This window comes from Eptesicus fuscus, chromosome 3 (assembly GCF_027574615.1).
Source record: "Eptesicus fuscus isolate TK198812 chromosome 3, DD_ASM_mEF_20220401, whole genome shotgun sequence".
NCBI lineage: Eukaryota > Metazoa > Chordata > Mammalia > Chiroptera > Vespertilionidae > Eptesicus > Eptesicus fuscus.
Window position 1 is genome coordinate 29,123,960 of NC_072475.1, and position 25,097 is coordinate 29,149,056.

Consider the following 25,097-nt stretch of genomic DNA (forward strand, 5'->3'; position numbering starts at 1 on the left):
AGAACCAGGGAACCATGCCCCTCTGGGATGGGCTGGCAGAAGGGGAGCCAGGGCTGCTGGCTTGCCTGCCCCGACGGCGCCGGGCCTTTGGTAAGCGCTGGAAGACAGGAGTCGGTGTGCGCCCGCCCATCCTATGCCCAGCGGGTCCAGGGGCTGGCGCTACCCATTTCAAAGGGAACCGCCTTTGGAACCCACCCGGACGACGGGGAAGTCCTCTCCCCCGGACACTCGGGGCTCAGCGACCCTGCGGGGCTCGCCTCCCTTGTCCCTGGAAGGTCAGAGGTGGCGCCCGCAATGCCAACTGCTCACCAAATCCACTTCCCCGGCCAGGGCGAGGGGCGCGGGGCGAAGCTGGCCGCTGGCCGCGTGCGTCCCGCGAACCGTACCTTGCAACTGGGCGGAAAGGGACTCCTGGTGCTGCTGGTACTTTTGCGCCACCGCCTCGGCTTTCCGCAGCTGCGTCTGCAGCTCGTAGTAGAGCATCGCGCCGTAGAGAAAGCCGAAGACCACGCTCAGCAGCAGCAGCGTCTGGAAGATCCGCTTCTGCTTTCGGGAGCACATCCCGTTGCCCATAGTCCCCGCCGGAGCGGACCGCGCGCCGCGGCCGTGCCCGCCGCCGGCCCTGCCTCCCGCCGCCCGAGCGAGCGCCTCAGCAGCGGCCGCTGCAGGAGGTGGCCGGGCGCAGCATAGGGAGGAGACGCGAGACACAAAAGCGGGGCCGAGGGGGGAAGTGGCGCCCGCTCAGCCCCCGCGCGCCGCGGGGCGCGCAGCCATCGACGCGGCCGGGGCGGCCGCCGCCAAACTTTTGCGAGGCTGGCTCTCCGCGAGTGCCGGGGCCCGCGAGGGGGCCCTCCGCATACTTCTGAGCGGGGTGTCCCGGCCGATCCCCGGACGCGCCTGCCCGGTTTCCTGCTCCCCACTTTTTGGCCCGACTGCCCCCCGGCGGCACTCGCAGTCCCGCCCTGGCCGCTCCCCGCCCCCTCGCGGCGGTTCCCACTGCGCGACTTCGTGGCCACCCAAAGGAGGGGGTGCGCGCCCAACAAAAGGACCCGGGCTCCAGGCGGCGACCTCCGCGCGCGGCCCGCGGGGTCTGGGTGACCAGCGGGGGGCTGGGGGCTCGACCGGGTTTTGGGGGGGGGAGGGGATGGCGGGCCGCTGTCACTGACGGGGCTGCGGAGCCTCGGCCGCCGCCGCCTCCTCCCACCCAACTTACGTGTCACCCACAGCCCCGCTAGCCTGGCCAACGGGATTCCCGGAGGAAGTCCCACTCGGGCTCCCCGCTCATTGGGCCCGTCCGAGCTGCACCTCCCTCCCTTCGGGAAGGCAGTGCCGGGCTCGATTGGACGCCCGCTTTGTCCGTCCGACCCCGGGGCCGCGCCTTCCCTCCCGCTGCGGGGCTGCGAGGGGCTGGTGGGCAGCGAGGCCGCTCGGCGCCGGGGTGCGCCCACGTGGAGCGCGGGTGGGTGCGGAGAGGCGGCGGAGCCTGGGGCCGGATGGTTGGGGTTGCGCCGCGGACGTGTCCCGGCCTGAAACCGGGTGAGGCACGGTGCGCACGTGTGTGGGTGTGCACGTGAGTGCGTGTGTGATCCAGCGCTCAAAGTATACAAATGGAGAGAGTGGGTGAGAGCAACTACACTCCAGCGAGTGTCCTTTCTTTCTTTCCCCATCCAGTGGGCAGATGCGATAGACACAAGGGATGGCTACATTGTCCGCACAGCCTTCTTGGTGGAACAGGCGATGCCAAGCTGAGTCTTGCCCCATCCAGTGCTGCTAGTGTGAATGCACTTGTGCCCGCAGATGGCAGGGCACTAGTAGGTGGACTAGCACTCTAGCGCGCTAGACTTACTGCTCAACTGTCCACGTGGGTTGGGGAAAACAGCTTGTCTTTGGCAGACGGGAAAGAAATGATCTCATTTTTTCCCCCCCTCTCATGACTGCAAATAGAATAATTTAAAAACACATCTTACAGGCTGAAATGAGTACACATTCATTTTGTCATATGTATTTGTTTTATTGGTGGCAAAAAAAAGAAACCCACCACATCAGTTACACTGTTAAATTACATTTTAAAGGCCAACAAAGGTTCCCTAGGTAAAAACAAGTAAAACAAACATAATAAGCACAAACCTCTCCAAAGAAAACCCGTAGTGCATTTGTTCTTTCTGTGTACTTGGAGAGGGGGGGAAATTGAGGTTATGCATAAATAATTTTGTTTCGGCTCTTGACCTGAATTCTAAGAAAGTAAATTATTTCTCAAACGCCTCAGTGGTGTCGTGGAATTTATTACCTACTGCATAATTTTAATGATATTCTAACCAGATTTTAGTCATCAGTAATGGCCAGTGAGTGCTTAAAAAAAAAAAGGGTAGATTTGTTTAGCCAAATACAGCACAAAGACAGTCCCTGGTGCAGGATTTTAGGTTGGCTCTGAAGTTAGAGGATGCTACAAACCATAAAAATAAACTGAATTTACAACCTAACTAGACTGTGACATAAATTTAAACTACCATGAAAACTAAGTGTACGTGGCATGTGCTTTTCCCTAATAAATAACTTACAGTATATTGTTCACAATGCTTTCATGTACACATACATTATCTCACTTGTCACAGACACATGAAGTGCAGATGTTCCTCAACTTACGTTGGGATTATGTCCCGATAAACCTATCATAAATTGAAATGATCTTAAGACGAAAATGCATTTAATACACCTCCCCTACAGACTATCATAGCTTAGCCTAACTTAAATGTGCTTACAACACTTACATTAGCCTAAAGATCTCAGATAAATTGGGCAAAATTATCTAACACCAAGTCTATTTTATAATAGTATAAATATCTCATGTAATTTATGCATATGGTTTTCACAGCATCGTAAAGTCAAAAAATCTTATGTCTAAGTCAGACGATTTTAAGTTGAAAAACTTTGTAAGTCAAGGGCTATTGTAAGTCAATATGTATTAAGGTTCACGTTTTGGTAAATAAAGAAGCCAAAGTTTATCAAAGTGACTGTGATAGCTCTAGCACCTTCTAGGTCATGCAGAGAATTAGGAGCTCATAGGATTCGAACCCAGGTCAGAATCCTGCCTTTCCCCTTTCTTTCTCCTATAGAAGCCAGGTTCGCATTCATTTTAAACAAGTTATAGTAACAACTTGTATCTGGGCCATTAAAAGGAGTACCAAAATTAAAAAGAAAAAGTTCTAAAAAAGTTCTAGAGTTTTGTTCTGTCACGTAAATATAATATAGCCTTGTTATTAGTGGGGTGCTCTCTGTGTTCCCCTATTGCTGGTGGAAGTAGACTTCTTGGGGTGCCACAGAAATAAGATTTTCCTGAGACCCCCATGGAAGGATGAGGTCTCATGGAAAGCTGTATTCTTTGGAATTAAACCCCTGGGTTTCCAAAGTCCCATCTCCCTCTGTTCCACCATGGAAAATGTCCCCTTTCGTTTTCAGCAGGGCTAAGGTCAAAGCCATCGCCAGAGTCCAGTCCAGCCCGGCATCTGGCTAGGTTAGCTTATGTTCCCAGCTGCAGTCCATTGTGTGTGGGGTCTGCATGGCCCTGGGCCATGTGGCTTCTAGGGCCACATGGCAGGCTAGCATGGGCCATGGAACAAGGGAGTGCAAGGAAGCAAGAGCAAAGCAAAAGGAACAAGAGAGAGAGCATGCCCTTGTCTTTGGATTATGTATCCCTAAATTTTCTCAAGCTTCTATTGGGGTCCACCCTCCTAGCCAATGATCTTTGTTCCCAGGTTACACTGACAAGCAAGCATCTTCCCTGCATCACCCTGACTTCACTACCCATGTGCCCATCTTCCTCCTTGTTGACCCCCCCTCACACCCGCTTCCCCCCCCCCCCCCCCATGACACAAACACACACACTGTGATTGGAATGGACAAGTGGTTCTCTGGGGAGTGTGAAAAGGCTGTTTCCTGGTGAAGCTGCCCAGATGACCATGCTTATAATGTCTGGCCTTCCCTTCGTTTCCTCCCTATCCTATCTAATAAAGAGGGAATATGCTAATTGACCGCCACACCCTCACAAAGATGGCAGCACCCACAGCCAATAAGAAGGGAATATGCTAATTGACTGTCACACCCTCAAATATGGTGGCACCCACAGCCACAAGATGGCAGCACTCAGTCCCCTCATCCCCGCCGGGGTGCCTGCCTCCAGAGTCCCCCAGTTCCTTCAGCCTCCCAGCCGCATAGGGCCGGCCCGAGGCACAGGCAAGCCTCAGATAGATGGTGGCTGCCCAGCGCCCAGGGCTGCCCGAGGCTCTGGTAATCAGGGCCAGCTGAGGCTTGTGCTGCCAGCAGTGGCAGCAGCAGAGGTGTGATGGAGGCGTCGCCTTCCCCTGATCGCCGGGTTGCCTCCTGGCCCTGAGGGCTTCCAGACTGTGAGAGGGGGCAGGCCAGGCTGAGGGACCCCCATCCAGTGCAAGAATTTTCATGCACTGGGCCTCTAGTTATTAATATTAGCTAGTTAATGACTACAGTAACAGCCTTACTTGTTATTGAATTTATTGCTTTACATTTCCCTCTTTTAGTTTGACTCTTAGAACCCAAGACTGGATCCTTCCTGTGACCTTGTTAAATTCCTCATAACTAAAATTTCCTTACCATTACCAGAGTACAATTTGCTAAACTCTTCCCTCGGAAAAAAAAAACAAAAAAACCTCCCAAAACTACTCTGGAGAAAATAAAGTTTTATAGTTACAATCCTAGACCACACTTAAATAGAAAATTATCCTAGTCATAAAAGAAGAAGAAATTGTACAGAGGGTTGAGAAATTATTTTTATATATTACACAATTTGTAGTATTTAGTTGTATTTCAGAACCTTTGGACAATCCTTATGCTTCCAGAATGCGTGATTACTCATTTTAAACCTCTGATTTCTTTGCATCTGATTCCAGGCTCCATAGGTATTCTTTGCCTAAAGCTGCTGGCTGGCTGTACAGAAAATAATAAATGTGGGCCATAAAACACAACTCAATATTTAGTCATAAAATTTGAAAGAGAACAAAAAATTATTACCTGAACTTACCCATTATTTCAAATTCAAGAAGGATATGTAGAAATACATAAAATCACTAATGGCAGTGTCTTTATATTACTTTTCCAAGGTGAAGTATGCTGCTAGTTTCTTGAAAATATCAATAGAGAGCTTTTGGGAAACCAACATGGGGGAAGCTATCCAGGGCCTATAAATTGAATTTACATAAGATTGCTTTTGGGTAGAGCTTGTAATAAATGGGCTAGTTATACTAGTCTTGCCACATCCATTGTTATTTCTATTTTATTTTTGTTTCTTTATTATTTTAAGAAACAAAATATCATGTAATTCTATTTCTATTTGCCATATACTTAATAATATATATAAGTTAATATTTGTAAGTCCTGAAGAATATCACCAATTTTATATTTTATTTCTAAGGTAGGCAGAAATGAAAGAGATTCAAGGTCTTACATTTGAGAAGGGCTAAGGTAACATTAGGGAAGCTCAGCATTCTCTTCAGTTTCAGTAAATGTGTCATTCTGGTAAAACTTGTTTATTTTCAAATAGGGGGAAGCAAGAAAAGCATGGTTAAAGGATATAGGCAGTACCTAATTTGTAAAAAATGAGTGATTTTAAATTAATAATATTTAAGACCCTAGAGTAAATAATTTTCATTTTCTGAAACTTCTCAACTCTACTACAAATTAAATTCAATATTTTTTTTAATTTGTAAGAGAAGTCAACATCTAAGAAAAGGTGATAAATGTTAATTAAATTTTTTGCAAAATGTGTAACTATGTCTGGTGATGGATGTTAAGTAGACTTATTTTGGTGATCATTTTGCAATAAACACATATATCGCATCATTATGTTGTACACCTGAAACTAATATAACGTCATGTGTTGATTATATCTCAATTAAAAGTAAGTCAATGAAATTTTAAATGGTGTTTCAGTATTAATAAAGCAGTTTTAACCTTTTCATGTGAAAACTGCCGAAACCAACTCCCCTTTTCTTTTCAGGAAACGTCACTCTTTATCTCTGCCTTTTTGCCACTTCTCCCTTGCCTATCACTTATTGGACACACAAGCTTCTCCTTGCCACGTTTGCCTGACCTGCGTTGATTGGTAAAGTGTAGGAAGTGGGCCTCTGTGATCCACCTCCAGCAAGGTTGGCTTCTGATGGAAATGGTTGCTGAATTTCCCCAGAGCAAACAGAATGTAGGGAGGAGGGAAGAGGAGGGAAGAGCAAGGAACTGTGCACGTGAGCCAGCATCATGGTGGAAACCCAGAGGCACCTGCCTCAGCTAGACGTGGGGCAGGGGGGAGGTGGGTAGGGTAGGGGGTGTGGAGGCAATTAGAAAAGGCCTCAGCCCAGTTTTTTTAAATGGCCCAATGGGAGACAGCAAGACCTAGTCCACATATGAGGAAACAGGTGACCCCATTGTACTCAGCCAATGAGGAACAGGAGGAGGGACTGACTACATAGGCTGTGTTCGCTGCTCCAGATGTGCCTGTACAACCGGACAGACACCGCTTTCGAGAACCTACTTAAAGTCTCGTTTTGGCCATACTTCTCTGAGTCCGGAATTTGAATTCGGGCAGGTGAGCATTTCTCACAAAAGGCAGCTACATTAAAGTATTCTCTTTTTGAGGATTCTGGGTAAGGTGTTTTGAAACCCCCTCTTCACAAGATTTTGCTAATGATCTGGTGGTAATTGTTAGCAGATTAACAAAGTGAAAAGTAGGCCTTTGGCTAAATGAACAACAAGTAATTGAACCCCACTCTTTGTGTCTTGGTACCTTGCTTGGGTCCGTCTCTAAACTGTCATCTGTGTAACTGAACTATTAAGGAGTTAGAGAGTAAAGGGGAAAGTTGATGTTTAGCCCTTATTTGTAAAATGCTTTTCAATAAGAAAAACCTGACCTTCGACATCACTAATAAATACCTTTTGAATGGGAACTACTTTGGTAATGGAGAAATGATTTAGAAGGCCCCACTAACCATAAGATGTCCAGCTAGACAAAAGAAACGGGATCTATCATTTGTTAAACTTCTTTAACAACCTTCTAAAACAGGCCCATCTAGCACATTCTGAAACGCTTCTAAATTGTAAGGTGGCACAAGAAATTATTTTGAATTTGTCGCTTAACCTTTATTATGCTAGCATCTAATGAAATAGCTAGCATATTAATTTTAGAAAATAGTTTCCTAGAATTTTAGAATGAATGGAAAAGGACCATATGTGAAACTCAGAAGTGAAACAAACTTCCCAAATCGTCTCTTGGCTCGTTCAGGCAGCTTTTTACTTGCTCCTTGCTCCCTGCCTTCAGGGAGACCATGGAAAAGATCAGCAGCCAATGAAACATGACATTTTTAATGGTTCCCGCCCCCGCCCTCCCGCCAAATGTAGAGTTTATTGGATTCCTTTATATAAAAGATGTGCTTGGTTTATCCATAACCATTTTATAGAATTGGTATTATAACTTTATTAGGTTATATGATAGGTACTTATAATAATGACTTAATTGTCATGAGGCATGACTGGTCATATTTATGATGTAACAAATGTTAACTCCTGGGTCAGAAATTCAGTATTCAATTTCAGAACTATTCCTAAGGGATCTCATAATCTGCTTCATAAACATTCTTTATACTCTGGTTTTCGGAACGTTTCGAGTTAAAACAAAGGGACTATCAATATTTCTACTTAGAAATAAACTGGAGAAAACTTTCAAATAAAAAATAGGAAGAATCAAGTTACCTCACCATTAAATTCATCTCAAATTAAAGTGGTTACATAGAAACATTTGTTTGGGGTTACTCTGCTCCTTCTCATTGTATTTTCCAGTTCAACTCTTCAACTCCTGGCATCCAATATCCTAGTAATTCTCTTTGGTTTTCAGAATCCTCATCTGTGATTCTGCCCCCCACTGTCCACCAGCCACATGCATGCATACACATTGGGCTTTCCTTCTTGAAGACAAAGTAAGATAATATAAGTAATCCTACCTCAAAATGCCAGTTGCTGCCCTTTTCTTCAAGTAACCACTTCATCAAAGAAAAGAAAATTCTGTAGATACATTAATTAATAGGAAGATATTAAAGAATGAGTTATCGACATTATTCTTCCTAAGAATGGTTGTGGCGAAATGTGTTAAATCAAACTGAACTCTAATGGCATAATCCTAGACAACCTAGTGAACAGATGAGTGATAATTGTGGGTCGAGGGGTCTGACTTTCTACTCCTGCCTGATAGTGAAGGGGCTTAGGAACATTTAAAAGGTGACACAAGATACTTAGCACCCACTGACGTCATAAACTCTAAGTTCCAAAGTAAGTCCGCAACTATTAGGACCATTGGTTCTCTCACCTGTAAATGGAAGAGATAATCACATCTGTCCTGCTTAGCTCAGAGAAAATAAACCCACAGGATCTGAGAGAGAAGCAAAACTGCAGGATTTACGTAGATAAAACCGAATGTTATAGTGGTACTTGTTGTTGTCCACCTAAACCTGTCTGTATGCTTCTGGAAAACTACAGTTGTTGTTTTTAAATTTGCTTCAGCTACCCAATTTAAAATGGTAACTTTCCAACCATAAATTTTAATTGAGCTTTTTTCCTTTAGTTGTTGGGAAGGGGTAAATTACGACTTCAAAACAAAAGAATTTTCTTGTAATACTCTTGCTCAAGCCAGATTCCTAATTCTTGGGTTGTAATTTATGGACTAATGTTTTTATTATGCTTTAAATCTCAACAATTTTTTAAAGTAGTTACTTGGGTGCAAGGCACAATGCAAGGAGGAAAGAGGAAGTGGGGGAGGTGGTGATGAATGAACCATGACCCTCCCTGCAAAGAGCTTGAAGATTTGATCCTTATTTGTTTACTAAATTAAAGCTCTGGTTGGAAATTAATTTCCTCAAAGAGAGAGCAGAGCAAGGAAAGAAGCTCTATGATATAATCAAAATACTTCTAGAGAAGGAGGCTTTATAGACAAGGCAATTGGGACTGGTTCATCTGTGGCATCAGTTAAGGCTGCAAACAATAAAAGCAATGCATAGACACCTTAAAACATATAAACGTGCCCTAGCTGGCTTGGCTCAGTGGATAGAGAATTAGCCTGCGGACTGAAGGGTCCCAGGTTTGATTTCGGCCAAGGGCACATGACTGGGTTGCGGGTTTGATCCCCAGTAGAGGGTGTGCAGGAGGCAGCCATCTAATGATTCTCTCTCATCATTGATGTTTCTATCTCTCTCTCCTTCTTCCTTCCTCTCTGAAATCAATAAAGAAATATACTTAAACAAACACACACACACACACACACACACACACACACACACACAACATATAGCCCTAACCGGTTTGGCTCAGTGGATAGAGAGTTGGCCTGCGGACTCAAGGGTCCCAGGTTCGATTGCGGTCAAGGGCATGTACTTTGGTTGCAGGCACATACCCAGTAGGGGGCGTGCAGGAGGCAGCTGATCAATGTTTCTCTCTCATTGATGTTTCTAACTCTCTATCCCTCTCCCTTCCTCTCTGTAAAAAATCAATAAAACATATTTTTTAAAAAAACATATAAATGTACTTTCCTTGAATTTTCTTTAGATGTCAGGACAAGGTCTTTGCTTTGTGTGTGGATCTGTTCCTAGTTGGAGCTCAGCTTTTTTTTTTTTTTTTTTTTTTGCACCAGGAACATCATTCAGATTCCTGTTTCAGCTTGGTTGAATGGTGCAAGAACTTAAAGACACTTGCATGGAAAGATAATTCAATGTAAAAATAGGTCTAGATTTGAGGAAAGTTTTTTCCTGGCCTTGTTGTTCACCTAATTTGACTGCTAGTATTTTTTAAGACTACCAGCCAATATGGAGCATTTCCATAGTACTTATCTGAATTTTTATGGAAATAACTCCTTTTTCCACCTTCATAGTTAATCTATTTACACACTATTTGATTTTTAAAATTACATAATTAAAATATCAAGTGCAATTGCAAAACAATTTTTAGAACACATCACCTGTCTCTACTAAAGCATACAGTTCAGTAGGCATGCCCAGGCCAATTAGAGGTTTATTTATGTGCCGAGGGTTTTCACACTGAGTGTGGTGGGAGGGACTGATTTACAAAGAGAGGAACTACCTCCACTGAGTTGGTTAACTGGAGTTAAGCGTTTCTACCATACATTCAAACCAATAGAGAGGTAAAAGAAAAGTATGTGATCAATAAAAGGTGTGTGAAAGAAGTAACAGGGAAATCAAAGGTAGGGGGGAGAGAGTGCTTTGAATAGAGAGGCAAGTATTATTGATAGAACTACAGAGATGGCAAGTAAAAATAAAGCCTAAAACAAGACTGAATGATTAACTGATTAGGACTGAGGCGGAAGAATGCAGTAGACTGGGGAATAAATAAATAACAGGCAAATAAGGGAAGAGGAGGAGAAAGGTGAACTCTGCTTTTAATATATTTGGCTGAGAAATACAATAGATTGAGTGTAGCTTGAGGAAGACTCTAGATTGAGAGAAAGTTTGGTTTCAGGATTTTGTTTTAGTTTCTATCTTTAGGTTAGCATAGACTTAAGAATTTTTGGAAAGGAGCTAGTAGAGAGGGATAAGTTATAGATATAAAGTGCTCCATTTAAACAGAGATTCTAAGGAACAAAGTAGGGTCTGTGTGGGAACCATGTCAGAGTCACCAGATAGCCAAGGTAACTCAGAGTGTGAAAGGCCTTGTTGATAGTACGCTGGACAGCCAAGACCACTCTGAACATGAGAATCTTAATCAGAATGTTCAAGGCTAAGATACCACATGCAGGTGCAAGGATAACAATCTCATGGTATACTGCACACGTGTACTTTTCTGTAGCCAAAATGTATAATACCAATACGTGGTACTGACCAGCTAGAGTGTTCTAGAGAAGCTGGGGAGAAAAGGCAGGCTCAGAGGATGTAGTTACTGTGTGTGCAGGAAAAGGCTGGAGAGAGGGTAGAGGGCAGAGGCGAGAGCAGAGAGCTCAGGTGCTGCTGCTATGTGAGGCTGTGAGTACAGAGGCAGTGTGCAGCTGCTCAGTAATAGCTGTAGGTACAGAGGCAACTGCTGCTTTGTGGGAAAGATGTAGTTGTTAACTAGCCAGTGTGCATCTGCCTATAGAGGACTTCGCTGTGAAGAACTGTATTGTCTGATGACTATATGGCCATTGGCTCCTACAATAAACACTCATTCTTATGCACCCACAACTTCTCATGGCCTGTTCGTCTAAGACCCTCGTCCAAGAAGGTCCAGACCCTAGCAGAGGGGCTCAGACCCAACAGTTAGTGTAGCAAACAGGGTTCAAGAAGGAACTAACTAACTCCACTAAGTTAACACTGACAGTTGGCATAGTCAAGCAGAATTCAGAAGAAAATGCAGACACAGAGCAGCAGTGCTCTGGCTGTGCTCTGACAGTCTGCCTCAGTCATTAGAATGTATGGAACATTATATTTTAAGACAATGCCCTATTACAGTTTATTTTTTGTTTTAGAGGATCAATAAATTATTGAGTGAATGATATTAAAAGTTACTAAAGAGAAAAAAATTGAAAAGAATGCCAGGCTAATTGATAAAGACATTTGTTTGAGGGCCTAAGGTAGTATGTGCATGTAATAATTCACTTTGAGTAAGTGTGTACACTAGAAAAATGGGCATGATTGTATTATAATGAGTCAAAAAGCAATATCTACTTAAGAATAAAAACTAACTGTGCTTTGAAAAGAGTAATTGGTGCATTTAAAACCTTTTATATGTAATTATTAGGAAGATGTTTACTGGTTTATGACATGCAAATGTTTTAGAATAATAAATGGAAAAAGTAGAATGTAAAATCATACAGACAATATTATTACAATCATGTTAAATACTTACAGAAAAAAATATTATAGCTTATTACTTTAATTAATTAGATGAAAAGGAAAAAAGGATATTTAAATAATTAATGCAAATCTGTTTTTTCTCTTTAATAATGGTGCTTTTTGTACATTTGCAGTTTTTAACATTGTTGAACATATCTCTTACCATAAGATCTGTTTTTCTATAAGGAGTGAGTTGATATCACATTATGAAAAAGGAGGGCAATATCCCCAACATTGGGCTGCCATTCCACACATCTCCTCCTCCCCTCTTCCTCCACCATCTCATTGGAAATCAATTGAGTGCATTCTGATATCAGATGTGACTTCTGAATCCTCTCAACATTTGATTCTGCCAATCCTGTCTAGTACTGTGTCTGGTACATAGTAAACACCAAATACATTTTTATTGAGTGAGAGAATAAACTTGGCACACAGATGAAATCTGATTTTGATCAGTGCCATATCAAAGTAAATAACAAGGGAATTTACAAGATAAATCTTAAAGAGAGAGAAAAGTAAGAAAAAATTCTAGAGGAAAATGTAAGATAAAATTTATCTGATTTTAAATGTAGTACAATTTTCTAAGTAAGAAAGCATTAGAAGAAATCACAAAGGAAAACAAATAATTAGACTGAATGACTTTAAAATCATTTTAAAAACTAAAAAATTTAAAAGCAAACATACACAGAGAATATTTGTATAGATTACATTGCATAAATTACATAGATTTAACAACTCTAAGTTTTATAGTTGTATGTAAATTGTTAGAAAAACATAATTTTTAAAAGTTGCAAATTTCATAAACATAATTCACAAAAGATAAACAACCAGCATATATGTGAGAAAGCATTCAATCTCAGTAATTAAATAAATGAAAACAATACTAATAATCTCATAACTAATAAAATTAGCAGGGTTTTTACAGTTTTCATTAAAATTGGCTTAATATGATACAAAAAAAATTTTAAATTCACAACAAAGGGAACTAGGAATTGATACATATTTCTGAAAAGCAAATTGGCGTTACAGAATGAGCACCATAAAATATTCATGCCTTTTGATTTAGTAATTTCTCTTCTAGGAATCTATACATAGAAAGTAATCTAGAACTCAAGAAAACATTCTGTATCCAAAGATAATCATTACAAAGCTTGTTATTATAAAAATATATACAAACAACTAAAAATGTACAAGCTGAACTACTGGGAAACATTAAATAAGCTGATATAAGTGGCTAAAGTAGAATATTTTAAAGGAAATTACAACTGGTTGTTCTAGCTTGCGATCCTCAGAAAGGGACCCTAAAAAACAGGATTTGTGTTAAAGAGATATTTAGGAAGAATTCTTGTGGAAATCAGAATAGTAGCAAAAGAAGGGCAAACAAGCAGTCCCATACATAGTAACTTTTGCGCTGTCTCTCTAAGAGCTAGAAGGGAAAACTTCAGAGTTCCCATCAGGAGTGAGGGAGCTAGCATATTTCTATTTCTACTTCATGAAATCATTAATTAAAGGCTAGGGTGAGGCAAGTAAATTCCCAGGAATTCCCCTGCCCTTTGTGGCCTCAGCAGGTCCAGGTGCCTGCTGTGGGAGTGCAGGGCCAGTGCAAGCCTGTGGGGAGGAAATGGTAAAGGGATCCAAGCAAATATGGGTGGACCACTGACATATCTGCCAAACCGGTGTTCTTGAAGAGTACTTCATGATATGATGAATGCTAAGTGAGAAAAATACCAAAAACAAGTGTCAAAATCCTATCTAATAAAAGAGTAATATGCAAATTGACTATCACTCCAACACATAAGATGGCTGCCCCCATGTGGTCAAAGATGGCCACCCCCATGTGGACACAAGATGGCCGCCACAAAATGGCCAGCAGGGGAAGGCAGTTGGGAGCTATCAGGCCTGCAGGGGAGGAGAGTTAGGGGGGACCAGGCCTGCAGGGGAGGGCAGTTGGGGGGGACCAGGCCTGCAGGTGAGGGCAGTTGGGGATGACCAGGCCTGCAGGGGAGGGCAGTTGGGGTGGGGACAAGGCCTGCAGGGAAGAGCAGTTGGGGGGGGGGACCAGGCCTGCAGGGGAGGGCAGTTGGGGGCAATCAGGCTGGTAGGAGAGCAGTTAGGCGTCAATCAGTCTGGCAGGGGAGTGGTTAGGGGGTGATCAGGCTGGCAGGCAGAAGCAGTTAGGGGCAATCAAGCAGGCAGGTGAGCGGTTCGGAGCCAGCAGTCCTGGATTGTGAGAAGGATGTCCAACTGCCCATTTAGGCCCGATCTGGGGTCCCAGATTGGAGAGGGTGCAGACTGGGCTATGGGAAAACCCTCCCCCTGGTGCACAAATTTTGTGCACCAAGCCTCTAGTAATATATAAGAGGACCAGATTTACAGGATAGCCTGGAATATCTAAAAACCTCTACAGAATATTTGAAACAGTGATTCAGACTTAAGACATCAGGCAAAAGTAATCCTAGAAAGAGAGGAAACCAAAGAGATAAAGCTAATGATTGCTCTAGCTACTGCGGGAGAGAAGGCTGCAGCACAGGGGAGGACTCTAGGTGGAATGGGCATCTCCGTAATGGAGGGGACAACACTGCCAGGCTGGACAGACAGTTTGCATTAGGGGAAGCAGAATGAAGGGTATACAAGAACTATTTTTGCAACTTTTCTGTAAGTCTAAAATTACCTCCAAATAAAAAGGTCAAAATAGCCAACACACACACACACACACACACACACACACACACACACACGAAAGAAAGAAAAAACACATCATGAGAGCACTAATCAAAAGAAAGATTGAATGGCTATATTAACATCAAAGTAGATTTTAGAAAAAGAACACTATCAGGAATAGAGAAGAACATTTCATAATGATAAAAGGGTCAATTTATCAGAAACATAATAATCCTAAGTGTTTATGCACCTAACAGCAGCTCTTCTAAATGCATGAAGCAAAAAAAAATTGAACAAGGAGAAGTAGACAAATCCACAATTACAGTTGGAGCCTTCAACACTCTCCTCTCAGAATCTGATAAAACAAGTAGCCAGAATATCTGTAAGGATATAAATGACATGAGCAATACTACCAAACAGCATTACGTAATTGATATTTTCAGTATGTTAGGTTCCACCTAACAATAGAATCATTTTTTTTAAATTTACACATGAACCATTTATCAAGATGAACCATATTCTGAGCTATAAATGAGTCAATAAATTTAAGCCATACTACATATATTACCATGTCTATTTGATGAGGCAGTGCTGCTGTGCATGGCAACTTTATGGCTTGGTAGGTCAGATAACATCCAGTTCAGGATGAGCAGCTCAGGTTGCATGGTAACATGGTGGTCCGTGGTTAGCCATTCATTTTTTACTAAGGCCCAGTAGAAGGCTAAGAGCTTTTCTCAAAATAGAGTAGTTATTGGCAGAGGATGGCAGAGCTTTACTCCAAGATCCTAAGGGTCTACACCAGGATTCACCTATAGGGATGCCCTGAAAGCTCCAAACAGCATTCCTCTCTACTGTTAACACTTGAAGCACCTGGGTCTGCTGGGTCACATGGCCCCAGTGGCAGATCAGCTTATACAGTGGCCTGGACCTGTTGCAGAGCCTTCTCTTGTTCTGGTTAAAACTAGAAGCTTTGGGGGTTGCTCAGTTAATGAGCCAGAATAACACACCCAAATGAGGACTATGTGGCCTCAAAATCCAGTGACCCACTAGACACTGTGCCTCTTTTTTGTTTGTAAGAGAGGCCAGATGCAGTAACTTAGCCTCATCTTAGAATGCTTACCTTTTCATACCCCAGACCACTGAACCTCTAGACATTTCACTAAGATAGAAGGCTTCTGACTTTTTCTCAGACTTGTTTTTCAATCCCCTGATACACAAATGTCTTACCAATAAGTCTGGAATACTTGCTACCTTTGGTTCCTAGGACCAGTCAGCATATTGTCATCAATGTAAGGGACCAGTATGATATATTGTGGAAGGGGAAGATGTCAAGTTCCCTACAAACTAAATCAGGACATAGGGCTGGAGAGCTGATACATCCCTGAAGTAGGACAGTGAAGGTGTATTGCTGGCCTTTCCAGCAGAGCAAACTGATTCTAGTGGTTTTCACTAGTGAGTATCAAGAAAACTCATTTGCCAGGTCAATAGCTGCATACCAGATACCAGGGGATGTGTTAATTTGCTCAAGCAGTGAAACCACATCTGGTACAAAAGTCACAGCTAGTGTCACCACCTAGTTAAGCTAAAAAACAACAACACTTATATTCTTCAAGATCTATCTGTCTTCTGAACAAATAGGTGATTTGGACATGGATGTGGTAGGGACTCACCACCCCTGCATCTTTCAAGTCCTGATGGTGGCACTAATGTCTGCAATCCCTCCAGGAATATGGTATTGCTTTGGGTTTACTACTTTCCTGTTTGAGGCAGTTATTGTGGCTTCCACCTGGCCTTTCCCACCCATAATAGTGCTCATTCCACAGGTTAAGGAGCCAATGTGTGTATTCTGCTTACTGTTGCTTATATCAACTCCAATTATGCATTCCAAGAACTGGAAAAATACTAGTAACCACAGATGTATTCAAGGAACCTCTAGGCTCACTGTGAGAGGGACCTGAGCTAAAATTTCCAGACTCCCTGACTTGCATAAGCCCCTTCCCTGACTGGTGGACCAAAATGACAGTTTGGGTCTCCTTACCCTGGGAAAATGCTATTGATCTTTTGGCAACGTCTTGGACAAATATTAACAGTATAGTTCTTGGCAGTATTCAGGGTTCTATGCTCAAGGGGTCCCAGTCTCCTCTGTATTTAAGGAGTTCTATACCCGAAAACTGATTCAAGTTTGGGAATTGGTTGAAAGGCCATGACTCTGTTTTTATGATTCAGGTTAGGATTTTGTCCACTTGACCCACATGTTTTCTGCTGGTACAAAGTGTGTAAGATTTGAGTAGGCTTCTTATCTATTTCAAGCAGCCAATGCCATAGGTTTATGTGAATCAGACCGCTCTGATTGCTGCTTGTGAGCTACTGTCTACAATTATACCTCTATAAATAGAATGTCGACCTCTGCACCATTTTGTTCTTTTTTCTTTCACCTTCATTCCTCTGTACTGTCTTCCAACAATTCAAAACCTATTCATCACTCATTAAACAAAACAGTTTCACCACCTCCAAAAAACCTTCAATGATTCTTTTACTGCACAATCATCCTTTCTGTCCTGAGTTATTACTAAGTTTATAATCTATGCAGCAATATTTAACTCTTGGTTAACATCATGTCTTATATTCATTCATTTGCCATGCATCAAATTTTATCAACCACCAATTAGACTATGATTCCTCAGTGATTAATACTTTGGCTCTATTTATATCATTTGTATTACTTGAGCAATACACAGTCATCTATACTAATAAAAGGGTAATATGCTAATTAGACTGGGAGAACTTCCAGGAGACCTTCTGGACGTCCTTCCGGACAAAGTCATGGTGGCAGGGCCGAGTCAGAGGTGGTTAGGGGCAATCAGGCCAGGAGGGGAGGGCAGTTGGGGGTGATCAGTCCGGTGGGGGGGGCAGTTGGGGGCAAGAAGGCCGGCGAGGTGGGGGGGGGCACAGTTGGGGGTGAGCAGGCTGGCAGGCAGAGTAGTTAGGAGCGATCAGGCAGGCAGGAAGGTGAGCAGTTAGGAGCCAGCAGTCTCGGATTGCGAGAGGGATGTCCGACTGCCACAGGGATCGGGCCTAAACCGGCAGTCAGACATTCCCCGAGGGGTCCCAGATTGGAGAGGATGCAAGCTGGGCTGAGGGACAACCCCCCCCCCCCATGAACAAATTTCGTGCACCAGGCCACTAGTATAATAAATGCTTTTTGATTTGGTATTTTCACTAAAATTTGAAAATGATAAAGCTAACCCTTATATTAATATGTAAGATTCTTAAGTTAATTTATAATTCATAGTGTAATTTTGTAGTTGTGTTTACTATAAAGCACTTTTATAGTTCGCTTTTTTTCATTCTGTATCTGGTGTGATTTTATGAAATCCAAGCAGAACCAATGGTTGTCTCACCTGAACATGTGACCTGAGGCTGCTGGTGCCTTTCTTGACCACCATGTGAGAAATATCTTCCTGAGAAATGAAGGCAAAAAGGTGTAGAAAGAGCAGAGAGATGAAGAGAGAGAACTTTAATAACATTCTTTGAGTTCCTCAATCCTTTTACACTTGAGGTAAGCTGCTTCCCTGATTAGACCAATTATATGAGTCTATACATTTCCCGTTTAGTAGCTAAGCTAGTTTGAACTGGGTTTCTGTTATTTGGCTCCTGAAAGAGACCTGAATCATATATATATGTAATATCATTTGATTATCATATATTTTGTACTAGAGGCCCGGTGCACAAAATTCGTGCACAGGGGTGTGTGTCCCTCAGCCCAGCCAGCACCCTCTCCAATCTGGGACCCCTCGAGGGATGTCAGACTGCCTGTTTAGGCCCGATTCTACCAGGGATCGGGCCTAAACAGGCAGTCGGACATCCCTCTCACAATCCAGGACTGCTCGCCTGCCTGCCTTCCTGATTGCCCCTAACCGCTTCTGCCTACCAGCCTGATCACCCCCTAACCACTCCCCTGCCAGCCTGATTGATGCTTAACTGCTCTCCTGCCAGCCTGTTTGCCCCTAACTGCCCTCCCCTGCAGGCCTGGTCACCCCTAACTGTCCTCCCCTGCAGACCTGGTCATCCCTAACTGCCCTCTCCTGCAGGCCTGGTTCCCCGCTAACTGCTCTACCCTGCAGGCCTGATCGCCCACAACTGTCCTCCCTTGCAGGCATGGTTCCTCCCAACTGCCCTCCCCTGCTGGCCATTTTGTGGTGGCCATCTTGTGACCCCATGGGAGCAGTCACCTTTGACCACATGGGGGCAGCCATCTTGTGTGTTGGAGTGATGGTCAATTTGCATATTACTCTTTTATTAGATAGGATAGAGACCTGGTACACGGGTGGGGGCCAGCTGGTTTGCCCTGAAGGGTGTCCTGGATCAGGGTGGGGGTTCTCTTGGGGCATGGGGTGGCCTGGGCAAGGGACCTGTGGTGGTTTGCAGGCCAGCCACACCCCCCAGCGACCCAAGTGGAGGCCCTGGTATCTGGAATTTATTTATCTTCTTTAATTGAAACTTTGTAGCCTTGAGCAGAGCCAAGCCTCCTGCTGCTCCGTGGCCACAGCCATTTTTGTTGGGATTTATTTATCTTCTATAATTCAAACTTTGTAGCCTTGAGTGGAGGCCTGGGCCTGCCAGGGTGTGCGGAAAGCTTGGCTTCCTCCATTGCCGGGGAAACCCAAGCCTCTTGCTCTCTCTGTGGCCGCAGCCATCTTGGTTGGGTTAATTTGCATACTCGCTCCCAATTGGCTGGTGGGTGTGGCTTGTTGGTATAGCAGAGTGATGGTTAATTTGCATATTACTCTTTTATTAGATAGGATACTAGTAACCAAGTCACTGTGTTTGGTATTGTAGGTGATGCCCATATGGGCAGATGATGCAGTCTGCCCTCAACTCACATGAACGTCTAGTAAGAGAGATAAGATGTATACAGATAATAATATAATACATGATGAATGCCACATGGGAAGCACAAAGGATTGCACAAGTTCAGATTAAAGGCCCATCTCTTTTGTTTGGAGGGCTCTCAGAGGTTTCATGGAGAAGGGACATTATAAATGGCCCAAGGACAGTGCAAGGCTTTCTCAAGGAATGATGAGCTGTCTAATAATATTAGAGTATTGATTTTTGTATACTGAGGATTAGAAACTAAATTCAAAAGACAAATTGGGGCTGAAGAGTGGATAAATTTAAAAATACTAAAATAATACATACGGTCTTCATTAGGGAAAGGGAGCCATAACAGGATTTTGAAGAGGATCAAAGTATTGTAAAATACTCCTAGTATTTTAAAAAGAAAATTGAAGCTAGTATATAATGCACACACCTTTGCAAATCTCTTGTTCATAATGTTTCCTCAAATATCATTATCAGCATCTGTCAACAAAACATATTTCTAGCCAATTATATGAAGGGGTATGTGAAGGGGTTTTAATTGGTAATTTTCTTAGATTTTCATTGTTTATGGTATCTGTATTCTTCAAATGTTAACCCTTTGCACAAATCATAGAACAGTCAGTACTATGACTGAGTTAGAATTAGTCTTTAGTATTTTAAAATACGTTTATAACCTATAATTATCCATTTTATTCAAGGATAGTGATGATTACATTTACTTGAAATAGCTATAGGCCTGAAGGTAGAATGCAGTCTTTGGATTGTCTTACTCAAAATATACTTAGAAAAAAAGATCATCTTATTCTCTGTCCTTTTATCCAGTTATACTTGGCACTGAGAAGGCTTGCTTTTATATGGCACGCACCTGCTCAGAGAGGAGCTCAGAGAGGTTCTCTTTCATCGAGTTGTGGGCAGAAAATGACACACTGTGCAGCACAAGCCAAGGAAAGAAGCAAACTTCCTACACAATCACAAGACAGCCCCATCTGTAATTCTGGGTGGAGCTGTGGTGCATGCCAAGTCTTTACTCTGCAGCAGTTAAACAGAACTCTTTCCCAGAACTTCTGACAACAGTCATGTCAGGACCTGAGTTGAAGATTCTGGTGCCAAGTGTCTGATGACTACTGGCCCAGATTTAGAGGAGCCCTTTCCACCTAGGAACTGCCTGGCTTGCCACAGTTCACTGAGGAGAAGCCACGTTGCTCTTTGACAAAAAAAAAAATTAAAAAGTCTTCATCTGGAAGACCAGGGCCCACTTTGATATCCTGAGATCAGTAACAAATTAAATTATCCTTTGTTTGTCCTATCAGTAGAGTCATGAAACCTTGTTATGCACTCTAGAAAGATTTCCACTTAAAATGTATTCAAATTTTTAAAAATGTGAAAAGGGTAATTGTCTGACATCTGAGAAAAAAATAAAATAGCTGGGCTCATTCTTTCCCCTTGTGACTGACCGGAAACAAGTCACCAGACAGGCATTTTTATATTGACTTTGTATGGCCAGCCTGAAGCTAAACCAGTTTCAAATTTGATCATCTTCAGGGAGCAATTATGTCTGATGTGAATTCATGAAGTAACACATCTTCTGTGCTTCTGATTCTAATCTTCTGTGGTGGCTGACCAGAGACAGGCTGCTTTGTGGAGGAGTAACCTGGGGCTGGGAGAAGTAGCAGTAGAAGGTGTGGGATTTCAGAGACAAGCACCTGAGAGAGATGTTTCCTAGGGTGGCCTTGAAGGGGATAAATTCATTGTTGGGAGCACACCTAAAGGGCTTTTTCCTTTAGTTTGTTTGTTTACTAGAGGCCCAGTGCATGAAATTCATGCAGTCGGGTGGAGGAGGGTCCCTCAGCCCAGTCTGTACCCTCTCGCAGTCCAGGGGCCCTCAGGGGATGTCCAACTGATGGCTTAGGCCCGCTCCTGCCACTGCCACTGCTGTTGTCATCTATGAGCCCGGCTTTTGGCTGAGCAGTACCTACCCCCCCCCCCCCACCCCGCCCCGCCGCATGGAAGCGCACTGATGATCAGGGGGCAGCTCCTGCATTGAGCATCTGCCCCCTGGTGGTCAGTGCGTGTCATAGTGACTGGTCATTCTGCCATTCAGTTGATTTGCGTATTGGCCTTTTATTATATAGGATTTATTTATTTATTTATTTATTTATTTATTTATTTATTTATTTATTTATTTTTGGTTCCTATGCACTCATCTGTGTTGGTATCCATAAGTTACTCTTTACTTAAGCGCTCCAGGTAAGAGCCTATTTTCCCCACAGCCTGGAACGATGCCACCACTGCCACAAGATGAAACAAGCATGAAAGATTGAGAAGTGCTGTGGCGAAGCAATATTCTGCTTGATTTTCTTTACTCTTCGGATAATAATGACTCTAGGGAAGGAAGAGAAACTCCAGATCTACTTTGTTCTCTGCAAAGCCCCAGGCCTCAGAAAGAAAAGTAGTGAGACAAGACACCTTTCAGGCCAAAGGGCCCCCAAACATGCCAGCCCTCTGCCTTTATTTTATTATATTGATACTGAGTTAAAAACAACAACAACAACAACACAGAAAATGGTGCTGAGTAGAGGATAGAAAAAATCCTTCATGGTGGCATTTAAATTAAAACTTTAGTTTATTTATATACATTTTCAATTACATTTCCCCTTGAAGAATGCAGCATTTTAAGGCACAAGAGAAAAAAGTAATCAAAATAATGAAAAAAAAAACTCTGCATTCTCATCATGCAATCAAATAAGTAAAATAAGCATGTCTTCACAACTTTGGGAGGTACACCGATGAGTAAAGAATTGCTGGGAATTTGTTTGTTGATCTTCTGGTTTCCAATGAAAAGAAGCAAACGTGAACCCTTGGACAGTCAGTGAGAGCACTGTGAGGTGCCCCTAGGTGACTGGCGATGTACAGGCTGATGAGGACCTAGAGCACTGAAAGAAGAGAAAAGGGGGAGGGTTTTCTCCAGGAGCATAATCTTCCCAGGCCAGGTTCCTCCTCTGCAAGCTCACCCACGTCCAGGATTCTCTCCTGACCATGGTCTCTTCAGGTTCTGGCTTGCCTATCTCCAACGGACTCTGCACACTCTGTGACCTTGAATAAGCAAATTTGCCTTTCCTGCCTTTGGTTTCATGCCTGTTGTTATGGAGTGAATGTTTGTGTCCCCATAAGTTCATATGTTGAAGTTCTAGCCCCCTTTGTAACTATATCTCAGTGCTTTGTGGAGATGAAATTATTTCAGAAGGGTGAGGCCCTAATCCAATCATGCTGGTGCCCTTATAAGGACAGAGACCCGAGAGCCTTCCCACTCTGCCACGTGAGGACACAGTGAGGCTGTAGACTGCAAACCAGATGAACACACTTTCACCAGAACTGAAATCTGCCGGCACCTTGATCTTGGGCTTCCAGCCGCCATGACTGTGAGAAACGTGGGTTGTTTAGGCAACTGCCCAATTTCTGGTAGTTTATCAAGTCAGCCAGAAATTACTAAGATGACTATAGAATAAGAAAAATGAGATGGATGCCCTTTGATGCTTTTTTCAACACTAACATTTTATAATTGAAGTTAGGTGTTTGGAACAAATAATTTGATGTGATATTTACATCTCTTCTTAAGTGCATGGACATACGTGTGTGTATGTGAATATGCATATGTGTCTGGTTTCTCCTAGATCCTGTTGTGATTCTTTATGGTTTCTCTCAATGTCCATATGCATTTGCCATCTCTGAGTAAACTATAGCCCTCAAATTGTCTCTTATTGTTCAATCATATGCAAACCACATGGACCCACTCCAGTTTTAGCTGGACAAATCAACCCTGTGAGAACTGCCATGGAGCATCAAAGGAATTTAAAGATCAGGATATGATAGCAGGAAAGCTTTGAAAATGTGGGTGATTTTATAATTAATGAATATAATTGAGATGGTTCTAGGTAAATATAATTATAAATCAACTACTATTTATGCCACTATATTTTCCTCACAATTTTTTATGCTCATTAAATGTGAGGCTTGTTGGTCAGAATTACCTTGGAGTCCATGAAGCAAATCTCCTCTTGCTGATTAGGTAATTTATTTGGAACTACTGCTGGCAGAGTCTGGGGCAATAATTCTTTGAATCTTGAATAGATGAAAGAAATCCAGTCTGGGTTGGTTTTATAAAAATAAATTCCTACCATGAAAAAACATTAGTTTGACATTAAAACCTTAATGTATGATATTAAAAATGTAATATACTTAATAAAACATGCAATATATTATAGGACTTGATATAAGCCCTGTAATAGCAGAATGTCTGTTTTATATTATAAATAATATTTTAAAAAGTAGCCCCCAAACATTTTTGTAATAGGCAGACATATATGCTTTTGTGTATTTATTTACACAAACACACATTATCATTACTTCAGTATTTATTTTTGTGTCAATTGCTTTTTACTTTGGGAGGAAAAAGTGAGAGAAAAGTTATGGACTCATGAAACCAGAAAGTAGAAGAGTTGGGCTGTAGATCGACTGTTCATTGACTCCAGATCTCCCTCTCTCTGACTCTTTCTGAAATCCAGTACAGTCTTTATGTAGAGGATGAACCTCTGTGTTGGGATTTTAATGTAGAGTAGCTGCATGACTGGTCTCTGAAAGAAGAGGACTCTAGGTCACTTCATAAAATTTTAATAGGACAGTACTGGTCCTTGCACGAAATATTCGTGGCTGCTTACTTTATGGGAGTGGAAAAGTCAAGTCTTCTGAATGCCGAGGAAAGGGTCTTTCCAAAGGCTGCGTGGTTTCCATAGAAATCAGATGATGACCCCCCTGGCAGATTTATTGAGGATTATTTTGCACCTTCATCATGCAGGTACCAGTGACTTGAACTTTCAAGTTATGACATCTGCATGACTTCAGAGATATTTAATGTAAGATAATTCATTCTCTTCTGTTTTAGTACATATTTTGCCAATATAACACCAATAGCTACTTTGCCTTCCTGTTATTGATATTCTGACATTTCCTTTATGTATCATTTAATGAGTCAACAGAAACATCCATTTTATCTCCTTTTGGAGTGAGAAAAGAACATTATAAACATAGTTTAGCCAATTACAATACATGATGCATGGCCTTTGTGAGGGGCATGATCAAGTTTACGTTGTTGAATACTTGTGAATAAATTTACAAACCGCTCATAGCTTTCTATTCCCTCTAATGATCCTCCAACAGTTTACCCTATCAGTCTTCTGAAACCCCACCAACAATTGTTTTTAACCTAATAATTACCAGGTTAACCAGAGGTAACAGAGACATTGGCTCCCATAAATCCATCTGATCCTGTTGATAATAATACCTTTTTTTGAGGTCTACATTAATTAGCATATTACCCTTTTATTAGTATAGTTTTATGAAATAGTAGGTTAAAGAAAATTAGACATAAATATAAATGATTTTATATTTATACTAGAGGCCCGGTGCACGAAATTCGTGCATGGGGGTGAGGGGGGGGGGGTGTTCCTCAGCCCAGCCTGCACCCTCTCCAATCTGGGACCATTGAGGGCAGTCGGACATCCCTCTCACAATCCAGGACTGCTGGCTCCCAACTGCTCGCCTGCCTGCCTTCCTGATTGCCCCTAACTGCTTCTGCCTGCCAGCCTGATCACCCCCTAACCACTCTCCTGCCAG

The 25,097-nt window shown here is 42.7% G+C and overlaps 1 protein-coding gene across 7 annotated transcripts in view; it reads right to left on the reverse strand.

Moving 5' to 3' along the window:
• Positions 1 to 1,119, reverse strand: part of GOLIM4 (golgi integral membrane protein 4) — a 75,884-nt gene extending 74,765 nt beyond the window's left edge. For all 7 annotated transcript variants that reach the window (XM_028146558.2, XM_054713708.1, XM_008142263.3 and 4 more), the window contains exon 1: positions 387 to 1,119. In XM_028146558.2, the coding sequence (XP_028002359.2) occupies positions 387 to 573 (187 nt within the window). In that variant the 5' untranslated portion in view covers positions 574 to 1,119. The remainder of the gene's footprint in view (positions 1 to 386) is intronic.
• Between the last annotated feature and the right edge of the window lie 23,978 nt (positions 1,120 to 25,097).